The sequence below is a fragment of the Camelus ferus genome, chromosome 1 (assembly GCF_009834535.1).
Source record: "Camelus ferus isolate YT-003-E chromosome 1, BCGSAC_Cfer_1.0, whole genome shotgun sequence".
Classification (NCBI taxonomy): domain Eukaryota; kingdom Metazoa; phylum Chordata; class Mammalia; order Artiodactyla; family Camelidae; genus Camelus; species Camelus ferus.
Window position 1 is genome coordinate 46,529,309 of NC_045696.1, and position 24,548 is coordinate 46,553,856.

Here is a 24,548-nt window from a genome sequence, read left to right on the forward strand (position 1 = left end):
AAAAGGCTTTTATTATTTATAGTTTAGATTGGGGATCCATAGTAGTTGGCCAGATGCTCAATTTATCTTTTTTATTCTGTTTAATTTGGTGTAGCAATAAATGTGTAAATTTGGTAGACTGGTAGTTACTTACATTGTACTAATCTTTAGCTGACAAAAGTAAACTTATCACTTTGTATCTTTGCTTATTCATCATTCAGTGCGTTTGTACTTCCTCACACAGCAGCATTCTGGGCATCATTTTACTTCCCAACGCATGGCTGCTACCTAGCAGCAGTCAGGCTAACCCTCACTAAGGTGTAGCATATCCCAAACATGCTTCCGAAGGTGAATGCGGAGGTAATAATGCCCATTTGACCTCTCAACACAGTCTGACTCAGATTTCCAAGATTGCGCTGTATTGTGAAAGTCAACATCTTTTCTAATAGATTAGAAAATAATGATGTTTTCTTCCCAACATCTATTAGTATTCCTTTTAACTTTCAGGAATGAATGCAAACAAATTCACATCTATAGAGCTTACAGGTAGACGAAAATGCTAGTCAAAGAAAAGAATTTTTTTCTTTGATTAAAGTTTGACTTTTGGGCTCTGAATTTTCAGTGAATAGCTCTTCCCCCCACTTTTAAGGATGGCAGGGTTTAAAACAAGCAGTTTCAACCATGTATTGGTCAACCTTTTATTTCTAATGAAGGGGAACTGATTTGAAAATTCTCAAGCTAAAGAAACAAAGTTAAATGACTTAAAAAAGGGAGCCATGCAGGATAAGAAAAGGATGCTAAGGTTCCTTCCTAAGTATAAGAGTTCCTTTACACTAAGAAAGAAGTTGCCAGCACTTCTGTCTTTAAGAACCACATCTAGGAATACAAGTCTTTCTTCATAATCCCTATCTTCTCATCTCAGATATATTTAGGTCGTTATTGAAATTAAGCTTGAGATACTGAAGCAATAAAGCAGCAAAATTTGAATAAAATAATGCTGTCTCTAAATATAATTAGTTTGAGAGTTTATGTCATAGATATGAGTAGATTTCATTTAGCACCTAATTTCTATGCAAAGTCTTATTCCAGATATGTAGACATGGTCATAGAACTTTAAGGGCTTATGTACATTGGCTGATGATGAACATAAGACAAATACAGTGAATACATAGAGTTTTTAAAGAAAATTGTAAGGAGAATGAGATAAGGGGAGAAATACAGAAATTTCATATTTTCAACATTTGGAATAATTACTGTGAAGTCTGTTTATACTGTTAGGTAGGACCAGTCAAATAAAGTGACATTTTACAAAAATTCTATCACAAAGAAGGTCTAATCATAATGGCTTTTTCAAATGCCACAAGACAATTCTTATTCTGAAATATTATATTTAAAGAGAGGAGATTTTCCTTTGTTTATTATCCTGAAACCTTAATCACATAGAAAAAGTCCTCAAAAGTCTGTTTTTTAATATGGCAAATTTAATATAGGTTATAGTTATATTTTAAAGAACAATTCTAGAAGGTAAAGAGGCTTGCTGTTACTGGAATAATAAAAATCCAGATTAAAAGTTTCTTTGGTCTGTATGATTTCCTAGGTCTACCTGATATGTTCTTAGAGTTTTTAAAGAGAAATTCTCAGGTTCTTGAGAGAGCAGTGACTAAATAAGAAGAAGCAAGATGTTTGAGTTTTCTCTTTTTCCTCAGTCTTCTGATTAACTCGAATCTGCCACAATAGAATTTTGGCGTTACTAGGTCAGCGCTTTTATAGCTACTGTTACTAAGCCATGCTTGGTTCTGTAATTTCAATTGTGGTAACTTTGTGTCTCTGATAAATAAAAGGGGTGAAATTGCATTTACAGTTTGTTTGGTTCTTTTCTTCTTCACATTAATGATCAGCCCTGTATTTTCTTTATACCCAGAGTACATAGAAATGCATTATATATTTGGGATAAATTTTTAAAAGCAATGTTTGTCATTAATGAGTTTATTGATTAAAGAAGCAAAATAGATGTATAGGCATACTTCGTTTTATTGCACTTTGCGGATATTGCGTTTTTTACAAATTGAAGGTTTGTGGCAACCCTGCATTGAGCAAGACTGCGGTGCCATTTTTCCAACTGTGTTTACTCACTTTGTGTTTATGTCACATTTTGTTAATTCTTGCAATATTTCAAACTTTTCATTATTACTGTATTTGTTATGGCAATCTGTGATCACTGGTCTCTGACATTACTGTTGTAATTTTTGCGGGGTTGGGGGTGGTGGAGTGCAGTGCTATGAATCACACCCGTATAAGATAGCAAACTTAATTGATAAGTTTGTGTTCTAACTGCTCCACCAACCAGCAGTTCCCCCATTCCTCCTCCTCTCCTTGGCCTCCCTATCTCCTGAGACACAACAGCATTGAAACTAGGTCAATTAGTAACCCTACACTGGTATCTAAGTGTTCAAGTAAAAGGAAGAGTCACATGTCTCTCAACTTTAAATCAAAAACTAGGAATGATTAAGCTTAGTGAGGAAGGCATGTTGAAAGTAGATATAGGCTGAAAGCTAGGCTTCTTGTGCCAGATAGCCAAGTTGTGAATGCAAAGGAAGAATTCTTGGAGGAAATTAAAAGTGCTATTGCAGTGAACACATGAATGATGAGAAAGTGAAAGTCATATTGCTGATATGGAGAAATTTTTAGTTGTCTGGATAGAAGATCAAACCAGATATAACATTTCCTTAAGCCAAAGCCTAATCCAGAGCAAGTTTTTGGTTTTGTTTTTTTCTGGAATGTCTAGTAATTTTTGTTTAATTTTGCAAGCCTGAGGTAAAAAACATAGGCAATAAACTTTACTAGTCAGTAAAAAGCAATTCGAATCCACTGGTAGTACACTAAGCAGAGTTGGAAAGCATTTTACTGAAAGCAAAACATTTAGGGAAAGTAGACATTTATACAAAACTATAAAATGCCTGTAATAAGAATAAATGCATTTCAAGGAAAGCACAAACTTAATTTATAAAACCAGTTAAAGGCTTAAAATGTAAGTGGAAATTGAAATATGCAAAAACTGCCTTAATTCTATTAAGGATAAGAGAGGTGAGGAAGCTGCAGAAGAAAAGTTTGAAACCAGCAGAGATTGTTTCACAACATTTAAGGAAGGAAGCTGTCTCCATAACATTGAAGTGCATGGTGAAGCAGCAAGTGTTGATGTAGAAGCCACAGCAAGTTATCCAGAAGATCTAGCCGAGATCATCCATGAAGGTGGCAACACTAAACAACAGATCTTCAGTGAAGATGAAACAGGCTTATATTGGAAGAAGAGGTCATCTAGGACTTTCATAGCTAAAGAGGAGAAGTCAGTGCCTGACTTCCAGGCTTCAAAGGACAGGATGACTCTCTTGTTAGGTGTTAGGGGCTGATGCAGCTGATGACTTAAGTTGAAACCAATGCTCATTTACCACTCTGAAAATCCGAGGGCTGGCCCGCAAGTAAGAGTAATGCAAAATCAACTCTGCCCGTGCTGTGTAAGTGGACCAACAAAGCCTGGAGGACAGCCCATCTGTTTACAGCATAGTTTACTGAATATTTTAAATCCATTGTTGAGACTTACTGCTGAAAAGAAGATTCATTTTGAAATATTACTGCTCAAATATTTTAGAGAAAATGTTTTCATGCTTGCTAACACAGCATCCATTCTGCAGCCCATGGATCAAGGAGTCATTTAGACTTTCAAGTCTTAGTATTCAAGAAATATATTTTGTAAGGCTGTAGCTGCCATATATCATGATTCCTCAAATGGATCTGGGCAAAGTCAGTAGAAAACCTTCTGGAAAGGATTCACCTCCTAGATGCCATTGAGAATGTGCCATTGATCTCATGGAAAGACAGCAAAACATCAGTATTAACGAGTTAGTAAGAAGTTGATTCCAACCCTTATGAATGTCAGTGAAAACTTCCATGGAGGAAGTAACTACAGATGTGGTAAAAATAGTAAGAGAACTTGAGATAGAAGTGGAGCCGGAAGACTGGGACCAAATTTCTTCAATCCTGCGATAAAACTTTAATGGTTGAGGAGTTACTTCTTGAGGAGCAAAGAAGGTGGTTTCTTGAGATGGAATCTACTCCTGGTGAAGATGCTGTCAAGATTGTTGGAATGACAAGAGAGGATTTAGAATATGACATAAATGTAGTTGATAAAGCAGCAGCAGGATTTGAGAGAGCTGACTCCAGTTTTGAAAGGAGATCTGCTGTGGGTAAAGTGCTGTCAAACAACATTACAAGCTACAGAGAAATCCTTCCTGAAAGGTAGAGTCAATCAATAGCAGCAAACTTCATTGTTGTCTCATTTTAAGAAATTGCCAAAGCCTCCCCGACCTTTAGCAACCACCACCCTGATCAGTCAGGAGCCGTCAACATCAAGGCAAGATGCTCACCCTCCATCAGCAGAAAGATTATGACTCACTGAAAGCTCAGATAATGGTTAGCATTTTTTAGCAACAAGGCATTTTTAAGTTAAGGCCAGTACAGAGGTTTTTTTTAGGCATAATGTTATTGCACACTTAATAGGCTACAGTATAGTGTAATCGTAACTTTTATATGCTCTGGGAAACCAGAATAATTTGTGCGACTTGCTTTATTGTGCTTTATTGATATTTGCTTTATTGTGGTGGTCTGGAACTGAACTCCCAATATTGCCAAGGCATGCCTGTATTGAGCAAGACAGTCATAGGGGAGTGACCCCAGGCTCAAGGTGGCAGACTAAGCTTGTCTTTACTGAGATCTGGTGAAATGTAAGCACAGAAATCTCATTAGGAGATAGCCCCATAATAGTGAAGGAAATGGAAAGGAGTGTTTACAATGAATATGAGATTTTAGCAAACTTACTTAAATCAGAAAGAAAAGGAGACCTTTTGATCAATAAAACATGAAATAAGCTTAAGTAGGCTAGCCAGGGGGCTGCGGAGAGCCATCTGTTCAACAGTGTCCCGCAGGTTAAGTGAACATATACACTTCTTTTTTACTTAAAATGAATAGGAAAGAAAAAGAAGGAATAAAACTAATAATGTTCACATCAAACTCTGGGAAGAGCTAAAGAGAAGGCAGTTACATTAAGAGTTAAGCCCTTATGTTTCCTATCAGTAGGTTATTATCTAAAGATAAAAATGCAATAAATAAAGTATAAGTATTTGATCTAGAATTTGTAGAAGTAATCTCTAAGACTATAGTGTTGTATTTTTAACTTTAATAAAAATGTAAAGCTAAATTAAATTTTAAAAATAAAGGCAGGAAGTGATAAAATTCAGAGATGAAAGGGGAGATTATTCAACACATAATATATAGAATAGCTTGGGGAAATATTGGAAAGGGCAACATTTCAATATTGGTCCTAAGTGGCACCAGAAAGTCATCTTGGCTAGAACAGAAGGGATGGTTTGGGGAATAATAAAAAAAAAAAAATAAGGTAAGTTAGGCAGAGTAATCATAGCTGTTGAAAAGGTTTGAAGGTATCAGTATCTATTTGGTTGAACAAATGAATTGAAGGCAAGCTTTCAAATGTATTAGTGTATTAGACCTGGTTCTGTGGTTTCGGAATACCTAGTTTCTTTTGTTGGAATGAAGAGATACGACAGTAAGATTATGATCAAGCTATGTTTTTCTTTGCCTTCCATCCTATCAAATGGAGCTAATAATAACACCCACTTGCCTTTAACTCCCAAGACATCTGTGAAGATTAATTAAACAAAACCTGTAAGGCATTTTTAACTAACTCTCCTGAAAAGCATTCTTGTATGTATCTAGTATTATTACCATAATTTATTCTAGGCATTTTATACTTAACTTGAAAGCTTAAATTACATCAGGCTATTACTCCTACAGGCTGTAGTATGTTTTACCAGCAGTGTACTTACATGTGCACACCTGCATGCACACACACACACACAGAGTTCCTGTCCATTGAAAATTTGTAGGAAATTATATTTGTAATTTACTTTATTGATAGATACTCAAGAAAGAGACAACTTTTTAACACCCAAGAGAAATCAATATAGGAAGTATGATTTGAGCAGAATAGCAGAGTTAGCATCAAAGTTAGTAGAGAAGATGCTAGCAGGTGATGGCCTGCCTCCAGTAAGGGACTGTAAAGGTCATGTGTAAGGACTGAGCATAGTAGGAACTGTGTGCCCTCTTCACACATTCAGTCATACGGCAAGTATTTACTGAATGTTTTCTGTGTGCCAGGCACATCAGGGAACAAACTGGCACAAGTTTCCAACCTCATGGAGCTGAACATGTTTTAAGATTCGGGTTTTTACAGATAGCAACCATTCACGTGATACTCTTGGCTTCAAAGGAAGTCACGTTGATTTTCATTTGTTAATTACCATCTGCCCATTTAAAAACAAAATAGTTCATGTAGTCAGATTTCTAAAAGACTGAAATTTAAAAATAATAAATATGCTTTGTTTTATGTTTATAATATCGATCCCTCACCTCCTCTTAAAAGCCCTCCATGACTTCTTGAGCCAACTTTGATTCCCTCTCTTCCTAATGTCATCCTAATGTCTTCCTTACTGTTAGTACTATACGTTATAGCACTTGATTGTCTTTAGTTGGGTTCTTTACCTTAACTCCATAATGAAAGTTTTCTTTTTAAGTTTTTCTCACTGTATGCTATGTGTAAGTCTTGACTCATGGAGGAGACTAAGCAACTTGAGATTGGGAGCTGGGCTCCATTCTGGGCTCAGTTCTTAAGTGCATTATGTAAGAGGAACTCTTGGTCCCCCTAATAACCTAATGAGTTAAGTCTTATTTCCCTCATAAGTAAATATTAAACCATTAGATGAGGAAATGGAGGCAGAAAAGGGATAAACCACCTGTTCAAGACTGTGTAGCTAGGAAGTGACAGAACTGGAAAGTGAACCCAAGGGGACTAGCTCAGTCCTTGTGTAGCCCACAGGGGCTTTTGTGATTCAGACCCCGCCCACTTAACCCAACCGTGGGCCGCTTCTCGGGTGGCGTCCTGTGCTGCACACTTAGGCAGGCATGTCATGAGTACTTCCTGGGGACCAGGCACTCTGCTCAGCACTTACACTAATAGTCTCATTTCACCCTTCCACAAGCCTTAGGTTGGTTTATTATCATTATCCCCCTTTCATAAATGAGGAAACTAGGCTAGAGAGGTTAAATAGCCTCTCTAATTAGGTCATAGAGCAAGAAAGTCGTTACCCTGGGATTAAAGCCCATGTATTTTCCATTAAGTAGTGAACTAGGAGAAATCTGAGGTGGAGAAAAGGTGGTAATTTGTTGAATGACTGTCCGTATTTTAAACACTTTGAGTTTTACATTTAAAACAAGTACAGATTTAGATAGAACTGAAAGTTTTCACCTTTCATATAATTTCTGACACCAGTGAAGTGGGGAAAATAATTTTACTACCTGTTGGTACATATGAACTAGTTTGACATGCGCTTATATTTGACTACTTGAGGATGTTTAAATCCCCTGAATTCCAGTCCTCCCCAGACCCCCTAAATCTTAACCTTTCTCATCAAAGCTTTTAAGCCCCTTCTTATAGTTTTATAGCTTCAGCACTATATTTTAAATTTACATTAAATGGGCTCTTTGAGCTTTCTCTCTTTTGGGTAGAGACCTCTCCTTTTTACGTCTCAGCTCACTGCGCGCTTTGGCTAGAACTGCCCATCCAGCCCAGCCTCTTCCATCTCTCAGCGGTGGGGCTCAAAGCCCAAAGAACTGGGTCCTTCTACGCAGCCTGATTGACAAGCATCTATCCCCAGTGAATTCTCAGCCCTCATCACTCAAGCTGGTGATGAACGCAGATGAGCTCCTCAGCCTCCCAGAGATGATGGCAAGGGGTGGTGGGAAGGCGGGCAGCAAGTGATCAGGGATAGAAAGAGGAGGGCGGAGAACAAGAGGATAAATTAGAAGGTGGCACTTTTGCTGCTGTGTTGTTGTTGAGATTATATTTATGTACACGTTTGCAATCTGTCCTCACAGTGCCCTATGAAGAAGGGTAAGATTTGGAGGGTCTGGGGAGGCCTGGAATTCAGGATTTAAACATCCTCAAGTAGTCAGATATAAGCGCGTGTCAAACTAGTTCATATGTACCAACAGGTAGTAAAATTATTTTCCCCACTTCACTGGTGTCAAAAATTATATAAAAGGTGAAAACTTTCAGTTCTATCTAAATCTGTATTTGTTTTAAACGTAAAACTCCAAGTGTTTAAAATATGGACAGTCATTCAGCTTGTTTCAGCTTGTTACTTGTTTCATCAAATGAGGAAACTGAGGCAGGAAGATGCTATAGTTTGTCTCACCTGCCATAATATAGCAGTTTGTAGAAGTGGCCTGGAGTGTGTCCTGGACCCCCATCCTAGTGCTCTGCCACGTGGCTTAGAATGGTAGGAAGGTTGACTGGCTCCCAGTGTGAAATCTAGACTCTGGCAGCCCTGGTGCCCTGAGAAGAATCAGGGACTTAACTCTTCCTTTCAGCCAGATGACTTGACTTATATTCTAATTTTGGAGAGCGCTCAGCTCTGTGCAGTGCTGTTTGGTTGTGCTCCGCAGGGTAGCCCAGTTCTCTTCCCAGCTGTAGCCAGTCCTGATGTCTGCCAGCCGAGTGCACGGCTTTAGTCCTCAGGTCCTCCTTAACCTCATTTAGGTTTAATTAAGAGTGGCTTCGTTTTAGTCCTTAAATAGGTTTTGAAGGACTAACTTGGATGTAATATACTTACATTGAATTCACCTGTGTTTAAGCTGAACATTTCAGAGCTTCATTTAACGTCTCATATTAAATGCAAATTGAATGATCACTCAGGTCCTCTGTTACAGGATACCTGGCAAAAGCTGCCAATTGTAGGAAAGCTTGGGCCAGGCTGAACGAGGGTGAGAATCAGATCTCTGGGCCTTGGAGTCGCACATGATCTTTACACTTGAACTCTGAAGCAGAGTCCTCTTCTCCCAACCCCTCTCCTCCCATGGAAGACAACTTTCACCAGTGCCTAAACATTCTTCCTTCTCTCAGATTCGCTCTTTCAGTGAAAGACTCTAACCTGCCTTAGAGACACTGGCACTGACTGACCCCTCTCCCTCAGCCCTGACATCCTTCCAGGCAACTACTGAGGCCTGCAAATGCCATCTATGATATAATTGGGGCCCCACATCTCAACTGGTTTATTTCCTTAACTTTCTAACTGGTCTTCTGCCTCCAGTCACTCCCCAACCAAGGTCATCCTGCGTGCCACTGACCGAATTATCTGACTGCACTTCTCTCATCATGGTGCTCCTCTGACTGAAAACCTTGGCTGGCTCCCCATTGCCTTCAGCCTAATTTTCAAACTTCTTAACATAGAATTCAAATTTCTCTCAGTCCAATTCATCTCCCACTACACTCCCAGGCATCTTGATCTTCAGCCACACTGGGAAGTCACTGCTTCTCACATACAGGGCACTTCCTCCATACTTTCCTTCCTGCCCTTGCCACATCATTTCCACAATTCTGGTGGTCCTTCTAGGTTTGTCTCAGATGTTACTTATCTTACTTCTTCCACCTGCCCCCAGAAAGAATGAAGGCTGCTTCTCAGTCCTCCTATAGACCTTGTAATGTTCCACCAAGATACACGTATGTCCTTAATGTGTAACTATCCCCTGTGCTTGAATTGCAAGTAGCTTAAGGGCCAGACACATCCCCTTAGTCTCATTTTATTCCCCAGCAGATAATGCACACAAGTGGGATGTAAGCTTCTGGAAAGACAGCAGCAATCTTTCTGGCTGGCACATAATAGGGTTTATTGAATATTTGTTGAAGGAGTGAGTAATCAATAAATGTTTGAATTAGTAAGGGCAGAGATGTGGAGTTTGGTACAACCAGTGCACTTCATCCCTTTTGTTGACTGTATATTCATCACAATCAACTCTGTGGCTGTGGCCTTGTGTCTTGTGAAGTAGGAACGGGCTCTTAATAAAACTTAGCTTTCCAAATGTATCTAACTGACTTGATCTTGTTTTATGTCAAGGGGCTGTAGTCACATCACATTTTTGTCTTTAGTTTTCATGCTGTGAATTTTGCCTGTGGGGGGAAAATAATACTCATCATAATTCTTAATTATACTAGTCACCCCCCTTCCTTGGCTTTGAGAATGACAGCTAAACCAAAGGGAAGATTGCATTTAAGGGAAGCTGAATACATATGTGGTTAACAAAACTGCTTTTAAAATCCTTTTCACAGTTTTCTTTATTGGGCGTATAGCAACACCTAGTGGCTTTTGGGATTATTTCAGAGACTGTTTCTAGAAACAGCTCCTTGGGTTTTTTCCTTGCTTCATTGAATCTCTGCTTATTTGGCATTTTTTTCCTTTCCTCTTGATTATGAACAGGTATCTTTGACTCTTTGTACTTTGTTATATTTAGAAAGTAAGTTGGCTCTAGCAGATAAATGGATGTTGAAGAATTGATGTTTCTCCTTAAAAAGCATGCCCTACCTAATAAGTAATTTAGAACACTGTAAGTACAAACAGCAAGGTGATTTCACAAGGTGTCAGTGTCTAGGACCCCCTAATAATGTTACTTCAATAGGAGCCTTTTGTGGGAAATAACCTCTTCCTCCCATGTGGCTATAATCCCAGATTACCAGACATCTCCGTGCATCAGCGTATGCACAAATATACACACTTGCACTGGATGCCTCATTTATCCAACACTCAGGAATGAATTCTACCTCAGTACATTTTCCATGTCATTGAACCATTTTTACATTTTGAGATTGTAGATGGAAATATGGCTAGCGTGTATCACACGCATTTCTGCCTTTTAATAAAGGATTTTTTAATAATTATCCTTATCTTGACAACTTACAGTTATCATTATAAATACTAATTACTACATTCAGGAGAAACTTTAGGACTATTTTAATTTTTTTTTAGCTTTTGAGATAATCCACTTTACTATATAACTGGGATTTAAAAATTTTTTGTGCAGTTTTGGAAGATTACTTTACATTTACAGTTATTAAAAAAATACTGACTATTTTCCCCATGGTGTATGATACATCCTTAAACTTATCTTATACCCAATACTTGGCATATTTGTTTTAAATAGACTACAGTGCTTTATAAAACATTTGCGTCTACAGTTTTTCTGTCTTCTCGTTCTGTGTCTCCTTGCTGCTGGCATTGTTTTTTGTTTTTTTGTTTTTGCAACCCTCTTCCTTTTTCTTATCCCACTCTCGGGCCCTTCTGATTTGCTGCTTCTATTCTTCTGTGGACTTAGAGAGTCCAGCAAGTGCATAGCTTAGTAGAAAGCCAGTTCTCCTGGCTCCTAATTCGGTGCTATTTCCATTATTTTACACGGAAGATAGAGGCTAAATCCATAGTGCTTTAAAGGAAGTAACTAGATTTTGAAAGAAGACATTGTCCACTACAGTAAAATGCAGTCTCAGTGATTCTGTCATTGCTGATTTAACCATTGGACAGCCTTTGTTGTTTGATTCCTGGCCAGGTAATTGAGATTCCTCATATTCAGAAACACAGAGAATTGAGTCAGTCAACAGATACTCATTGCACATCTGCCCTGCATCAGGTGCATGGGAGCACAAACATGCGTGTGTAACTTCTTTGATTACATAGTACAGTTGACATAACATGTAGGATTGCCGAAGTTTTGATAATTACTTACATTTGAATTATCCATACAAGTAGAAAGTTTTGTTTAAGACCATCCATCATAATAATTTGCAGAGGGTCTCATTTAACTTCAAACCTTTATGACTGGATGTGTAAATATGGCCAAATGATCTATAATGACACTTAAAAGAAAGTTAATTTTTCTTCTTACAGTTAATATGAACTCTAATTAAGCCATAGGGTAACTAATCTCACAAATGGCAACTTTCTCATGCATCATAAGATCTGAAATAAAAATAATATGTATTATGTAGTGTAGCTACCCTAAATGATAATATGTTTAAATATCTCCATAGATCTCTGTCACATGTACAACCTACATTATTAAAGTTTTATAAAGACACTTCATAATTTTCATTCAGTCCTTGGCTCGATTTTAAGTCAAATTTTGATTATTTACCAAAATATCTAGGGGCTAAACACAGCATTTTTTTTTTTTTTATAAACCAAAGCAATATTGTTTTTTTCATTGTTTAGAAATTACAATATAAAGATATAGTTTGTTTAGTTATTCCTTCCAATAAAAATTTTTTCTGTGGTTGTTAATTTTAGGATTTTCTGGCCTTTTCCAGTGCATTTTATGTCTCCTTGGCTTCAAATTCTTAGGGAGCAAATAAAAACTATTGGGCTTTTTGGCATACAACTTGTTAAATAGTCGAGTGACAGTAAGGGAGTCAGACTTTGGCAACCAAACCACAGGTGGCAAATTAATTAAAGCTTCTGCACCTTTTCCATGGTGCTTATCACTGAAAGAAGGTGGCCATTACTCTTTCAAATCCAAAGGTGACAATTAAAATTTTAAATGCTTACTCCTGTCCAATGGCCTGTGATGCTGTTAGGGAAACACATCTTCTGATGTCTGATGTCTAATGAATAGGTTTAATGAGAAACTCTGCTTTTAGGAACATAACCTGGGTGACAGTCAACTCTTCCTGTAGATTCAGCCACCTAATATAATCACAGCTATTAAAAGTACAGTGGAAAAGGCTTAATAACACAGGAAAATCAATGTATTGTTTAAAAAGAGCATTTTTGTAACTGTAGTACAACACCTCATTTCTGTTGAAAGAATGATCTACATAACTGGAAGAATATACATGGAATTTAATTAACGCTGCTTCCCTTTGGGCAATAACACTAGATGATTTTTCTTCTGTATTTTTTTTTTCAGATTTTCAGTAGTGAACTTGTATTATTTATTGTCAGAAACATGTTATTTAAAAGTATTTCTAACTTTCATTTTTCCTCTAAAGTGAAAGAACTTTTCCCCTAAGACTCTCTAACCTTGTCATTCAGGAAGACAAGGAGGGGACACACTGGTTTGGTGTTTAGACACATCAACTTTGATTCAGTTAATTCAACAAATACTTGAGTATCTACATTGTGCTCAGGCAATGTTGAGGATTCCACATTAAAAAGAGTCCCTGGGTAAGAGGGACCATAAACACACGTTTATGTGCTGTGGTGGTCAGTGCTAGGTGCCATGAAGATAAAGAGTAAGGAGCTTATTGAGCGTTGGGGAAGGGAGGTGTCATTTACCTCTTTGGTCCTAAGTTACTTCATGTGTGAAAAAGATTAGATCAGAGGAATACTGCAATCCTTTCCTTCTAACATTCTATGACTCCTGAATTACAGTTGGCTACCATAGAAGTGATTATTTCACCAAATGCAGAAATGGGTCAATTTTAACATTAAGATAAAGAGGAAATGTGTATCTTGAGAAGAGCAAGGAATTTAAAAATATCAGTGGTGTTTCTGTAACGATTGTTAATAATGAAAATTGCAAATGAAGATTGTAGAGCATTAAATGTTTACCCAACATAGTAAATAATATACAAGAACACATTATAAAGGAAATTTCTCTTAGGAAAAGAGTACTAAAATTTCTAAGATTGGGGCTTATATATAAATACATGAAAACCTTGGAAAACAAAAATTTGACATTAATTATGTTTTCCCAAAAGGTGTATAATTCTCAAAGCTCATTTGTGTTTTTATATAGTCAGGTGGGAACACAGCACATGGAAGAAGTAGATATTCTCTGGGCTTGGCTGCAGAAAGCCAAGAGATCAAATGGGCATCATTGTAGAAATTTCTCTTCGGTTAATAGTAATTTTTCTGAAATCCTGTCTACCTCCTGCTATACATGGCATTATTTAGCTGTTGAATGAGTAGATAACACTTTTTAAAACTTTGAAGAATATAATTACTTTTTTGTCACAGTATTGCCTCAAATTTGGGAACTCAAAACCATCCCTTCCTCAAATGGGAATGGTTTAGGTGTCATATGTCTACTGTTTTTGTCCAGAAGCTATTCCTGTGGTGTCTCACACCATCTTTCTTTGTTTCAGATGTCCTCTGGCACTTGCAGGCCTGATGTTTCAGAATCTTCTGAATTACGTCAGAAGTCACCATTATTTCAGTTTGCTGAGGTAATATGTTATAGTTTGTACTTAATGAGGAAATTGTAAAGTGAGCTTAAATTTGGTCTGATGACAGTAACTGAAAGCAATGAAGAGCTCTACGTACTTAGCTCAAGTAACCATAAATGGGAAAATAGAACCAAATTTTGGGAAAGGTAATTTTGGAACTCTTTGAGTCTCTTAATTAAGGAATAAGTATATGTTTATAAAGCTTGTTATTAACTTGTCCTAAATACGATGCCACTTAAACCTCATCACTAATTTTTATTCCTGGATGAGAAAGTTAAGAATATAATTGAATTATTGTTAGAACTTTGTCATTTATCAGGTGTTAAATCGGAAGATGGAATCGATTCATGGTTATGGGCTGTGTGTTCCTTTTCACTTATTTTAAGTACGCTTTTCTTTTAATTGAAACTTTAGCATGCAGTTGGCAGTTTTCAAAGCCTTTGTCTTGTGTCAAACCTGTTTGGCTGAATATGTCTCTGACATAGTCAGAGATGATGTAGAAGAGCCACGTTATCCTTGATATCAAGTCTAAAGGTGAAGACTGCTTCCCAAAATGTCTGCATTTACTCTAGAACTCAATATGGAGCTATCATTGGTTAATTTTTTCTAAACTTTAAACCACATGGTCTTCCCATGGTCATTTGAATTGTATTTCACTAGACCTTCTCTCACACCGTCGTCCTTCCTAATGTTTGCCCCATGTGTTATCGTTTTGTACAAGGAGAGCATATTTTTAGTTTCAGATTTTTTTCTCCTCTCTAGTGTCCCTTCCTGGTGGTTCTCAGCATTTCATTGACAGAATCGTTTTTCACATTGGCATATTAGGTCATTCCTTTTATGACATTGTTCATAATATGCCTAAGTGCACTGCTGATATCACCAGAATGTTATAATATATATTTGCTCACATAATACTCCTTATCTGTCACATTCCTTTCTGCTCTCGAAGGTGTGCTGTGAATTCCAATTGTTTTGCACATTGTTTCCCCAAGAATTTAATGTAATAGAGACTTTATTCTGCACTCCCTTTACAACAATAGTTACAGACATATTAAGTAATGTTGGTCCCAACTTTGAAAGCAGAGATATTTAATCAGTGATCCCTGAGCCCCTAAAGATCTAGTGAAGTCTCTCGAATTTCACATGAAATTTTGGCTATATTGACATGTGCATTTTTGTGGGCACTACAGCAAACTGAAGATTCCAAAGAGATCCCTGACCCTAATCTAATATTTCTTCAGGAGCTTCTTATTCATGTCAATATCTCCTTTATTCTGGTATTAATTTGTAGCAACATCCCTTTGTTTAGAAACTTGTGAAATGCTTTTTTCAGAAATCAAGATGATTTATACCACTGGTTCTATTTTGTTCACTGTCTGATTTAATCCTTAAAGAAATATATTGTAAGTCAGGCATTTCCTCTTGCACAAACCATTTGTTTTCTTCTTTTATGGAGGGTTGGTAGGAGTGAAAAGTCATGTTTAAAGTAGGACCTACAGTTTATAAATCCCAGGATTTCAGGAACATCCTTGTGGATTCATATCCTCACTCTGTCACAACTTGGATGTGGTGGTCTTTTGAAATGATAGGTTTCATAGTTTGACCAAGAAGAGTTCCACAATTTTGCCCTCAAATGTCTTCAAAATCATTGATTAGATCTTAGCCATTTTATTTTTTTACTTGTTATAGATCTAGTTAGATTACCTGTTTCTTCTTTAGTCAGTTTTGAGAATTTATGTTTTCCTAGAACATTTTCCATAAATACATACATTTGCTTAATCTATTGATACTGAGTTATTCGTAATATTATCTTATATTTTAATTTCTATAGGGTTGGTAGCAATGTCCCTTCCTTTATACCTGATTTTGGTGATTTTTGTTCTCTCTCTCTCTTTTGTGGCCAGTCCAGCTAAAGATTTCTCAATGTTGTGATCTTTTTAGAGAGCCAGCTATTTATTTCATCTACTTTATTGATTTTTCTGTTTCTATTTCATTGTTGCTGCTCTGTGTGCTTTCCCTGTTCATTTTCTACCTAGTTTCCCATTTTTCCCAGCAGTGCAGCTGGGAAAATAGTTTTTGCCTTCTTCTCAAAAATGAGTCAGCCCCCATCAGCAGTAAAGTTGCTGATTTTCATGGCCGTGTCTGCCTTGGTATCCCACCATCTCAGCCATGGGAAGGGATAGGAGCAACCTCAGACAAGAACACTACAAATTTCCATTCTTCTTACCCAATGGTCAGCAGATTTTCATAAATAAACATTTAATTTGGTTTTTGCTCTTGGTTGATGATTGTTTTTGACAATTTTGTCTAGTTTTATAGTTTTCTTTTTTTTGAGAGAGGATTTACTGACCTCTTTATCATCAGTAGAAGATCTGACTCCGAGTGTTTTTAAACAGTAACTAACCACAAAAGCCTAGAAATAACTTAATATAACTGAAAATTATATAATTAAGCCTAGTTTGTTAACAGTGGCCACAGATGGTTGTCACCTATAAAAGGTAGAGTCTGTCCCCCTCCAGCCCTCCTCTCCCTTTGCCCATCCCGCCCAACTCCCTTGAATCCAGGAGGCTCTGTGAAAACTTTGACTTGAAGAATATAACAGAGGTGATTGTTAGCCAATTTCAGGGTCTAGGACGTAAGAGATTGGTAGCTTCCTCTTTCTCTGAGAGAGAAAGAAACTCATCTTCTATGCAATGAGGAAGAAGCAGCGCTATGGAGAGGCCTCATGGAAAGACACTGAGACGCCTGGTCAGTAGCCTCAGCTGAGCGCTAACTTACTGGCCCTGTGAGTAAGCCATCTTGGAAGTGCATCATCCAGGCCCAGTTGAGCCATCCCAGTTAACTCGGTCTGTTCCTGCCAAATCCTTTCTAAATTGTGGATTTGCAAGCAAAAGAAATTATGATTGTTGTTTTAGATCACTAAGTATCTGGATGGCCTGTTACATAGCTATAAGTAACTAGAACATTAATATAGTACTTGAGGGATGGGAGTTGGGGATTAAAACTAAGAACAGTTATTTTAATATCCATTTATCATCTACCTAGCAAGTAAGATTTTCATAGCCATGAAATCGAATTGCAAAAATAGAACTTAGAAAAAAGGGCTGTGTAAGAAAAGGAGCTTGTTATTTTGAGTAGAAGGTGACTACAAATAGAAGAATAAAAAAAAAAATTCATCCTGGAGATTACAGAGCAAAGAGGGAGGATGGAATGAAGAAGAAGGGGAGGAAAGGGATCAGATGTTTGATTCAATTCCCCTTGCATGGTTTGCTTTGTGATAAGAGAAAGTAACTGAGCACAAGTGTGGCAGTTCTTGTCTTGTTATCTATCAATTTGATTCCTTGTGAGGAGGGACCTGGGCAGGAGGTTCCACACCAGCACTGAGAGTTCACCTTAAGCAGGGTTTAGAGACACAGAAAAAGAGAAAGAGGGTATCTAATTTGTATTCCATTTTACCTCCTTTTGGTCTGGATGGCCTGACTACTGAACAGAGAATCAGCAGGCCTCCTCTGGAAGGCTGCAGCAAGGCAGCACCATAGTAGAGGTTAAGGGCAGCCCACCTAAGCCAAAGGCATGATGAAAAATGTGGTAAGGTTTCAGAGGGGCTTAAAGAGCCCAGGTGAGAAAATGATATCCAGGAATCTGTCCCTGGTTTATAACCAAGCCGAGAGAGAGTGAGAGAGCAAGAGAGCGAGAGAGAGAGAGAGTGAGAACGAGAGAGAGAAAGAGTCAGTGAATAGAGTCAATAATTACATCAGTCTCTGTTAATTCTTTCTTATCCCTAAAAATCGTTTTGATACTGTATCACCAACTGGCTCCATCATTTAACCAACTTACTTTAATTAAGATGAAAAAGTGAATCCTGTGATAGAAGAGTTATGATCAAGGTGCATGTAGTGCTTGATAAGTACCCTTTAATGGAGTTGATGAGCACCGTTAATTGAGGAAAAATACCTTTATGGGACTCGGAATGGGCTGCATTTATAATGCCCATGTTTTCTGCTCTTGTTACTCATTTTCATCCTATTTTGTAGCTGGATAGAAGATTTGTTCACTTTAAAACCAAAATTAATAACTGACCTTGCTCGCAAAACATCCTCGGAAAGTATTTCCATGTGGCCCTCAGAGCAAACTTGCAATGAAGCTGCCATAATCATCAAACAGAAACAAAGTTCTCTTGATTGAACCAAGGCTGAAATAGAAGAATCCTCTGTCCACTGTCAGACACCTAAGGGGCTGTGTTGTGTGTGTGTGTGTGTGTGTGTGTGTGTGTGTTGGAGGGAGGATGTATGGTGTTATAAAGGAAAGAAAAGTTGTTCATACTCAGCAAACAATTTACTGAGTTCTGATGCCATGCCAGGCAGTGTATTCTATGGTTTATTTTCTTCTCACCATAGTCCTCTAAAATGGGGATTATTATCATCATCACCATCATCATCACCATCAATTTCCAGTTGGGAAAAGTAAGCCTCAAAGAGATGAGCTGAGCTGCCTAAGGTCATGCAGCTAGTGAGCAGCAGAGCTAAGACTCAATCCCAGATACCCTGACCCACTTCGTTTGCTTCTTTAACACTGTTTCACAGCTTCCTCTAAGCAGAGAACAGCTGGATGGGGAGTGGTGGAGGGAACAGCAAGATGGACTTTACTTCCAGCTTCCAACATTTACTAATATTTTAAAAAATTCACTGAAATAAGGAAATTTATCTCAACGGGACTCCTCAACTGATATCCTTACCAGAGACGTGGCATATGAGCCAAACTCAGTCTTTTTGTTCTTTCCATGTCTGTTTTTAGAAACGTGGCCTTTGTCTTCGTTTATCATTGATGCTGTACTTCTAAAAGGGATTGAGGGCGATGACTCGTGTTTTAATCTTAGTCAGTGTCTACTGGGGAAATATAGAGCAGAATCTGTTAGTCCATTATGGTAAAATGTCCTTGTGCATTAAAAATGACTTGTTTCCTTTCAGATATCTTCAAGTACGTCCCACCCCGAGGCTCCTTCAAAACAGTGTCAAGCATCAGCCTTGTTTCAGTTTGCAGAGGTATGGCCTTCTCTTTTTAAAATACACGTTGAGTTCAGAAAACTTACGGAGCTCCGGAAATAGCGGAATGGGGTTTTATAACGTAAAGTGAACTTGAGGCATGCCTCTTGCCATTACGAATGTAATACATATGGCAGACTGCTTATTGTTTTCTGCTGCCTTTGCTGTAATCATAGATCAGCTCTAGTAGTGAAATTAGATGCTGGAGTGGATGAGTAACTTTCACAGTGACTGCACTGGTGAATACGACGTATTGGGTCATCAATGCTGAGCTTTTGATGTGGTGTAGCTTCAGCTGTATTGGCCAGTATTTTTATTAGTGTTTAATCCCAGACTTAGGTCAGGTCAGCTCTTGCAGGATCTCACATTTCTTCAGTTTGTCAACCAGAGAGAGCACACAGTAGAGAGCATCTTCTTGGTGTGATGAGAAGGCAAATCTGATATGCTTGATTTTACCACAGAAGCCCTGACCTCAACCATATGCTCATTTCTAAGGGGCAGTATCTGACAAATGACAAAATGTATCCTGTTTGTGAAAATAAGATGCCATCTGCTTTAGGTCTTTCCTCATTTTCCTTTTTATTAATTTCAACCAAAAATGCATATCATAAACTAAGCAATTTTTTTATAGGCTTGAGAGAAAATGACAAGCAGGACTGTTCTGCTTAATATTGATGTATTGAATCACTTTGATTCATTTGCATAAAGAATGCTGCATAAATGAAATGTAAAGTGATATCCTTTTGCCAGGAGAAAACCCAGCATCTCACTTTGAAAATAAGAAAAAATTACTTTTAGCTCTTACATTAAAAAAGAAAAACATGCTGCTTCCTCTTGGCGCACCTGTGTCAGCCACCCTGACTTGATCCCACCAGTTGGCCTGCAAATCTTTAAGCTTCTCTGCCACAGTATTTGCTTTAGTTGAGGGCTGTTCTATAAAACTGGTAACCAAAACATCATAATGGTATCATTTCACGAAGAACAATTTGCTTGATGAATCTGAATAAATTAAGATTTTATGATAATTTTTCATTATGATAAACAAGCTGCTGTTTTCACTATCTGGGGAATAGTTTTAATATTTCCTTGCTTTCCTCCAATCATTGACATCCATTTACTTGATACTAATAATTTTTTCAAAGGTAAAAAAGAATTTTGGCATAGTGACTAAATTTATTTTTAATGTTGTTACCTGAGCCAAACCTAGTCAACTTTTTAGAAAGATTCCCTTCAGAACAGAATTTATTTGCCATATATTCTGTTTGATTGAATTCTACGCTCTGTAGCAGGAATATTAGAAAGGTAGTGACTCTTCTTTGACACACCTGGTATTTACATACGTGTTATTTACTAAGTTTTCAACTTAATTAAAAATGTTTGTACGGGATATCTTAGCTGGTGCATTTCTGACAGTTATTGCCACTCAGAGTGTGGTTGTTATTTAAGTGATAACATTATCAGATTTATTAGGAGGCCCTGAAGCTGTGGGCATCATGAAGGACCAGTTTGATGGTGTAATAGCCACTGTCCTTCTGATTCTGGAAAATGAGATTTTGTGCCTCCCTTAAATTAATTTGCCCTTGCTGCTCAGCACAGTCACTCCTTAAAGCATGAGAAAGTTTTCTAAGAAGAAGCTCTTCTTACTTGGGAGTCGTGCAGGGAGTTGTTTCCAGATGTCACTGTTCTATTCAGTGGCACTTATTAGTCTTCTGTGGGTTTTTGGTTTTTGACCATGGGACATATATAAGATTTGAGGAAGCTTTAAAAAAATTAATGTGAAAACTTATTAGGGATTGTTTCAAGGCATCATAACAGAGTAAGGCATACATGATGGAAAGCCCAAAATAAAATGTTTTGCCCTAGAATCAAATGCAGTTCCCCCTCTAAACTCAGTATATGTTTTTCCTAGTTATGTTTTGCATAGGTTGATAATATAAGCCCTTTCAATTCCTAAACAAGTTAAATTATTACATACTTGGTTGTTTACTTAGACATGTTATATGTGATGATACAGGAGAAGTAGAGTACATGGTTCTCTAAGGATGTATAATCTGTAGTCACTTACCTGAGCTGACCCAAGAGAACCCTAAGTTTCAGTCTCTCTCATCTGACCATACTGTCAGCCCAGTACTGGGTTGGTTTATTCAAAGCTACACAATAGCTAGCTAGATGGACTAATAAAATTATATAGTAAAATCTGCTATGAGCATATATATTGTAGTAGAAATAGAATAGCCTGTAATTACTGTGATCATATCCCTAAAGCTCTTATAATTACTTCATAAAACACCCATCACCTTTGAGAAAACACTTGACTCTTGAGATTCTTGTTCTAATTAGTCTATAGCAGAGATTCTCAAATTTTAAAATACATCAGAGTCACCTCAAAGACTTGTTCAAACACAGATCACTGAACCCCCCACCCCTGGAGTTTCTTATTTACTAAATCTGGAGTGGGACTTGAGAATTTGCACTTCCAACAAGTTTCCTATTAGGAAACTTCAGTTTGAGATCACTGCTCTGTAGTGTGTAATTTTTACCACAAGTTGTTAAATCAGCAGTGTTAAAGCACTTCCTAGAATCTCTGAGACCACACAGGGAAAGGGTTAAATGATGGTGGGTTGGGCAGATAATAGAGATTTACTAAATGGGCCACTTTGTACCCCATCCCTTTTCAGAGGAATTCTCAGTCCTATTATGCACACTTAGAGAAAAGTGAGTGTTTATATAATTCAGGAAACAATTTACTCTTTAAAAATGTTTAGCCTTGTAATATTTTAAGATCAGGCATGTAAAATTCTCAGAGACTGTTTGTGTTCATTTCATTTATGAGTGTTCATAACTCTAGGAAGTGATTCGCTATTGATCACTTATCATGTGATACAGTTATCCTAGAAACACACTGTTTGAAAAACAGTAAGCCCTGGGCATTATTTTAAGTTGAAAATAATATTTTTTTCTTTTACATCAAGTCCTGGGTCTCTGTTTTGCAGGCTGAGAAGGATATCTTTCCTCCTTAACCAAATCTGATATTTTAAAAACCCATTGAAGTGACCTATATGGAACCCTGAAACTGAGCAAAGAACGTTTTGTTTGTAGGTTCCTCGTAAGTGTTCACACTTAAAGGGAGAAAGCTGTGTCTGCGCTACAGGATCTAGAAAGAAGTGTAGGGTGCAGAGCCTGTTTTCCTCACGGTGCAGCCTGTCTCCTGTCTCCCGTTCCGTGTAGACACTCGTAATTCATCCAGATTCAGCTTGGCCCATCTGAAGAGCTGTCACTCTGTTTCCAGGCTCTGATCCATTACGTTGGTCAAAATGAGCTTCCTATCTGCATGTTTTGTTGTTTACGGGTAGTGACACATCCGTCACTGTTCAGGTCTTGTTTACTGAAGACTAATGAGCAAATACAATGCCAGAAGGAAGCTGTTGTCTCCCATTATTTAACAAGTCTGAAGGCCATTCCACATCTTCTCTTCTCTGCGGTGTGGCTGGCTCTTAACACCCTAGAGTGTATCTTCGCATTGAAAAATTACATATTTACTTTGAAGACAGGGAAGCTAATCCAGACAATTTAGACAAATAGATTGGAACATTAAAACACTCCTTCGAAGGTATTTACTTTACCAGTATAAATACAACTGTAATCTCACCAGGGTATTGTCATAATTGGATATAAGCAATAGGTGCAGATTTAAAGCATTCATTTTCATGATGGAATGCTCAGTATGTTACGGAATATTACACTTGACACAAATTCCATATACTCACACTGTAGCCCATCAGCGTGAAAGTATTACCTGTTTTATTGGAAGTGTTAAGATTTCTTCTTTTAAAGTAAGGAAGACCAGTCATCTTGTATTGTTCATTTGCTCTTTGATTCATTTATTCATCAATTATTGGTCATTTCCTCCCAAGCTACAGTGTTTATGATACCCCTCATAATTGCAAAAGGCTTCCACCTAATTTGCTTTTGTTCTTTACAACCTCTTTCCCGGGTGTGCTTCCCTACCTCAGGCAGCTATCAGATTAGCAGTTTCGCATCCAGAGTGATCATTGTCCTGGCACTTTTGCTGGACCTTACATCCACCCTGATGATCAGAACACGATAGTGGTGATAACAGATTTACAAACACCATCCAATTTGCAGAAAATAAAAAGCATAGCCACAAGCATACGACGCAAAATGGCCCACTGGTGTCCCTACCCAGGAGTGTACCATAACACTCACTTCCCTCCCCCAGCTGACTGTCACTGAAAAACATATATGAGCTCTATTGTTCTTACTTAAAAGGATGTGTATGTCTCAAGTAGAAAAGAAGATGGGGAGATGAACACAGTGGTATATAACAAATTGGCCTTATACAAGCCATGCTTATAATAGAAGCTGTCAGAGTAGATGAGATTACTGAGATAAAATGTGGAAAGAAAAAGAGAATGGGCCCTAAGAAAAAACCCTGAGGAAAACCACTTATGGACTCACTATAGAAAGGAGAGCCAACAAAGGGGAACAGCGAGGAGTGGCCTGAGAGGGAGGAGGAGAACCAGGGCTCTGTAGTACTGGAGATCCGGGGAAATCTCTCTACAGGAAGGTCAGCTGTGTCCAGTGCTGCAGGGGAGTCAAGATGAGGCTTGAGCCATAGGCATCAGTGTATGTTCAGTTTCCACCCCACCCCCAAATTAAGGAGCTAAAAGACACTTTTAGAAAGTATACCTTACCACTAAGTCATTCCATGAAAATTTTATTGTTAGGTGAGTCTAGAAGTGTTGGGCTGCTGAAATACACTGATCCTCCCCAACACTGCCCTGTACCTACAAATAGGTAACAGTCCTCCCATAGGTGATGAGGTAAACCATTCTTACTAAACATTAGGTGATGGTGTTCTTCGGCAAGGCTAGAAACCGTTCTCAAGCCTCGACTCAGACAGCCGTGCGTTAACTCAGATGTCAAATAATGCGTCCAGGCAGTCCAAAGTTCTTCCCTGAGCCTCTCCGTGTGTCATGCACACATCTGGCACAGGCAGTATGAGAGTGCACGAACACTCACAGTGGCAGGGAGCGTAAACCTGCAGCGGCACCGGCGACAGCAGAGGGAGCCAGTGGGAGAGCTAGAAGACAGTGCCGTGGGCTGTGTAGTGAAGCTGTTCTTCAGTAATTCTTGAGGGTATCATATGCTTATGTGACAGATTTAATAGTCTACAAATCATTAAATTTAATCATTATTCTCTGCTGCTGCAGTTTTTTATTCTGTTCCAATTTCAGTGTGTGACTAATTTTTGGAATTGTCCTAAAAGAGTTTATGTTTAGTAGTGTTAGTAATGATAAACCCTCATTACTAATCATTGTACCATTTATTGAGACCGTAATATGGGCTCAGCACAGTGCCAGACTCTCCACTAATATAACATGTAA

The 24,548-nt window shown here is 38.0% G+C and overlaps 1 protein-coding gene across 11 annotated transcripts in view; it reads left to right on the forward strand.

The window, feature by feature from the left end:
* BBX (BBX high mobility group box domain containing) overlaps positions 1–24,548 on the forward strand; it is a 256,911-nt gene that overhangs the window by 179,583 nt on the left and 52,780 nt on the right. For all 11 annotated transcript variants that reach the window (XM_014562810.2, XM_014562811.2, XM_032478453.1 and 8 more), the window contains 2 exons: positions 14,018–14,098; positions 19,066–19,140. In XM_014562810.2, the coding sequence (XP_014418296.1) occupies positions 14,018–14,098; positions 19,066–19,140 (156 nt within the window). The remainder of the gene's footprint in view (positions 1–14,017; positions 14,099–19,065; positions 19,141–24,548) is intronic.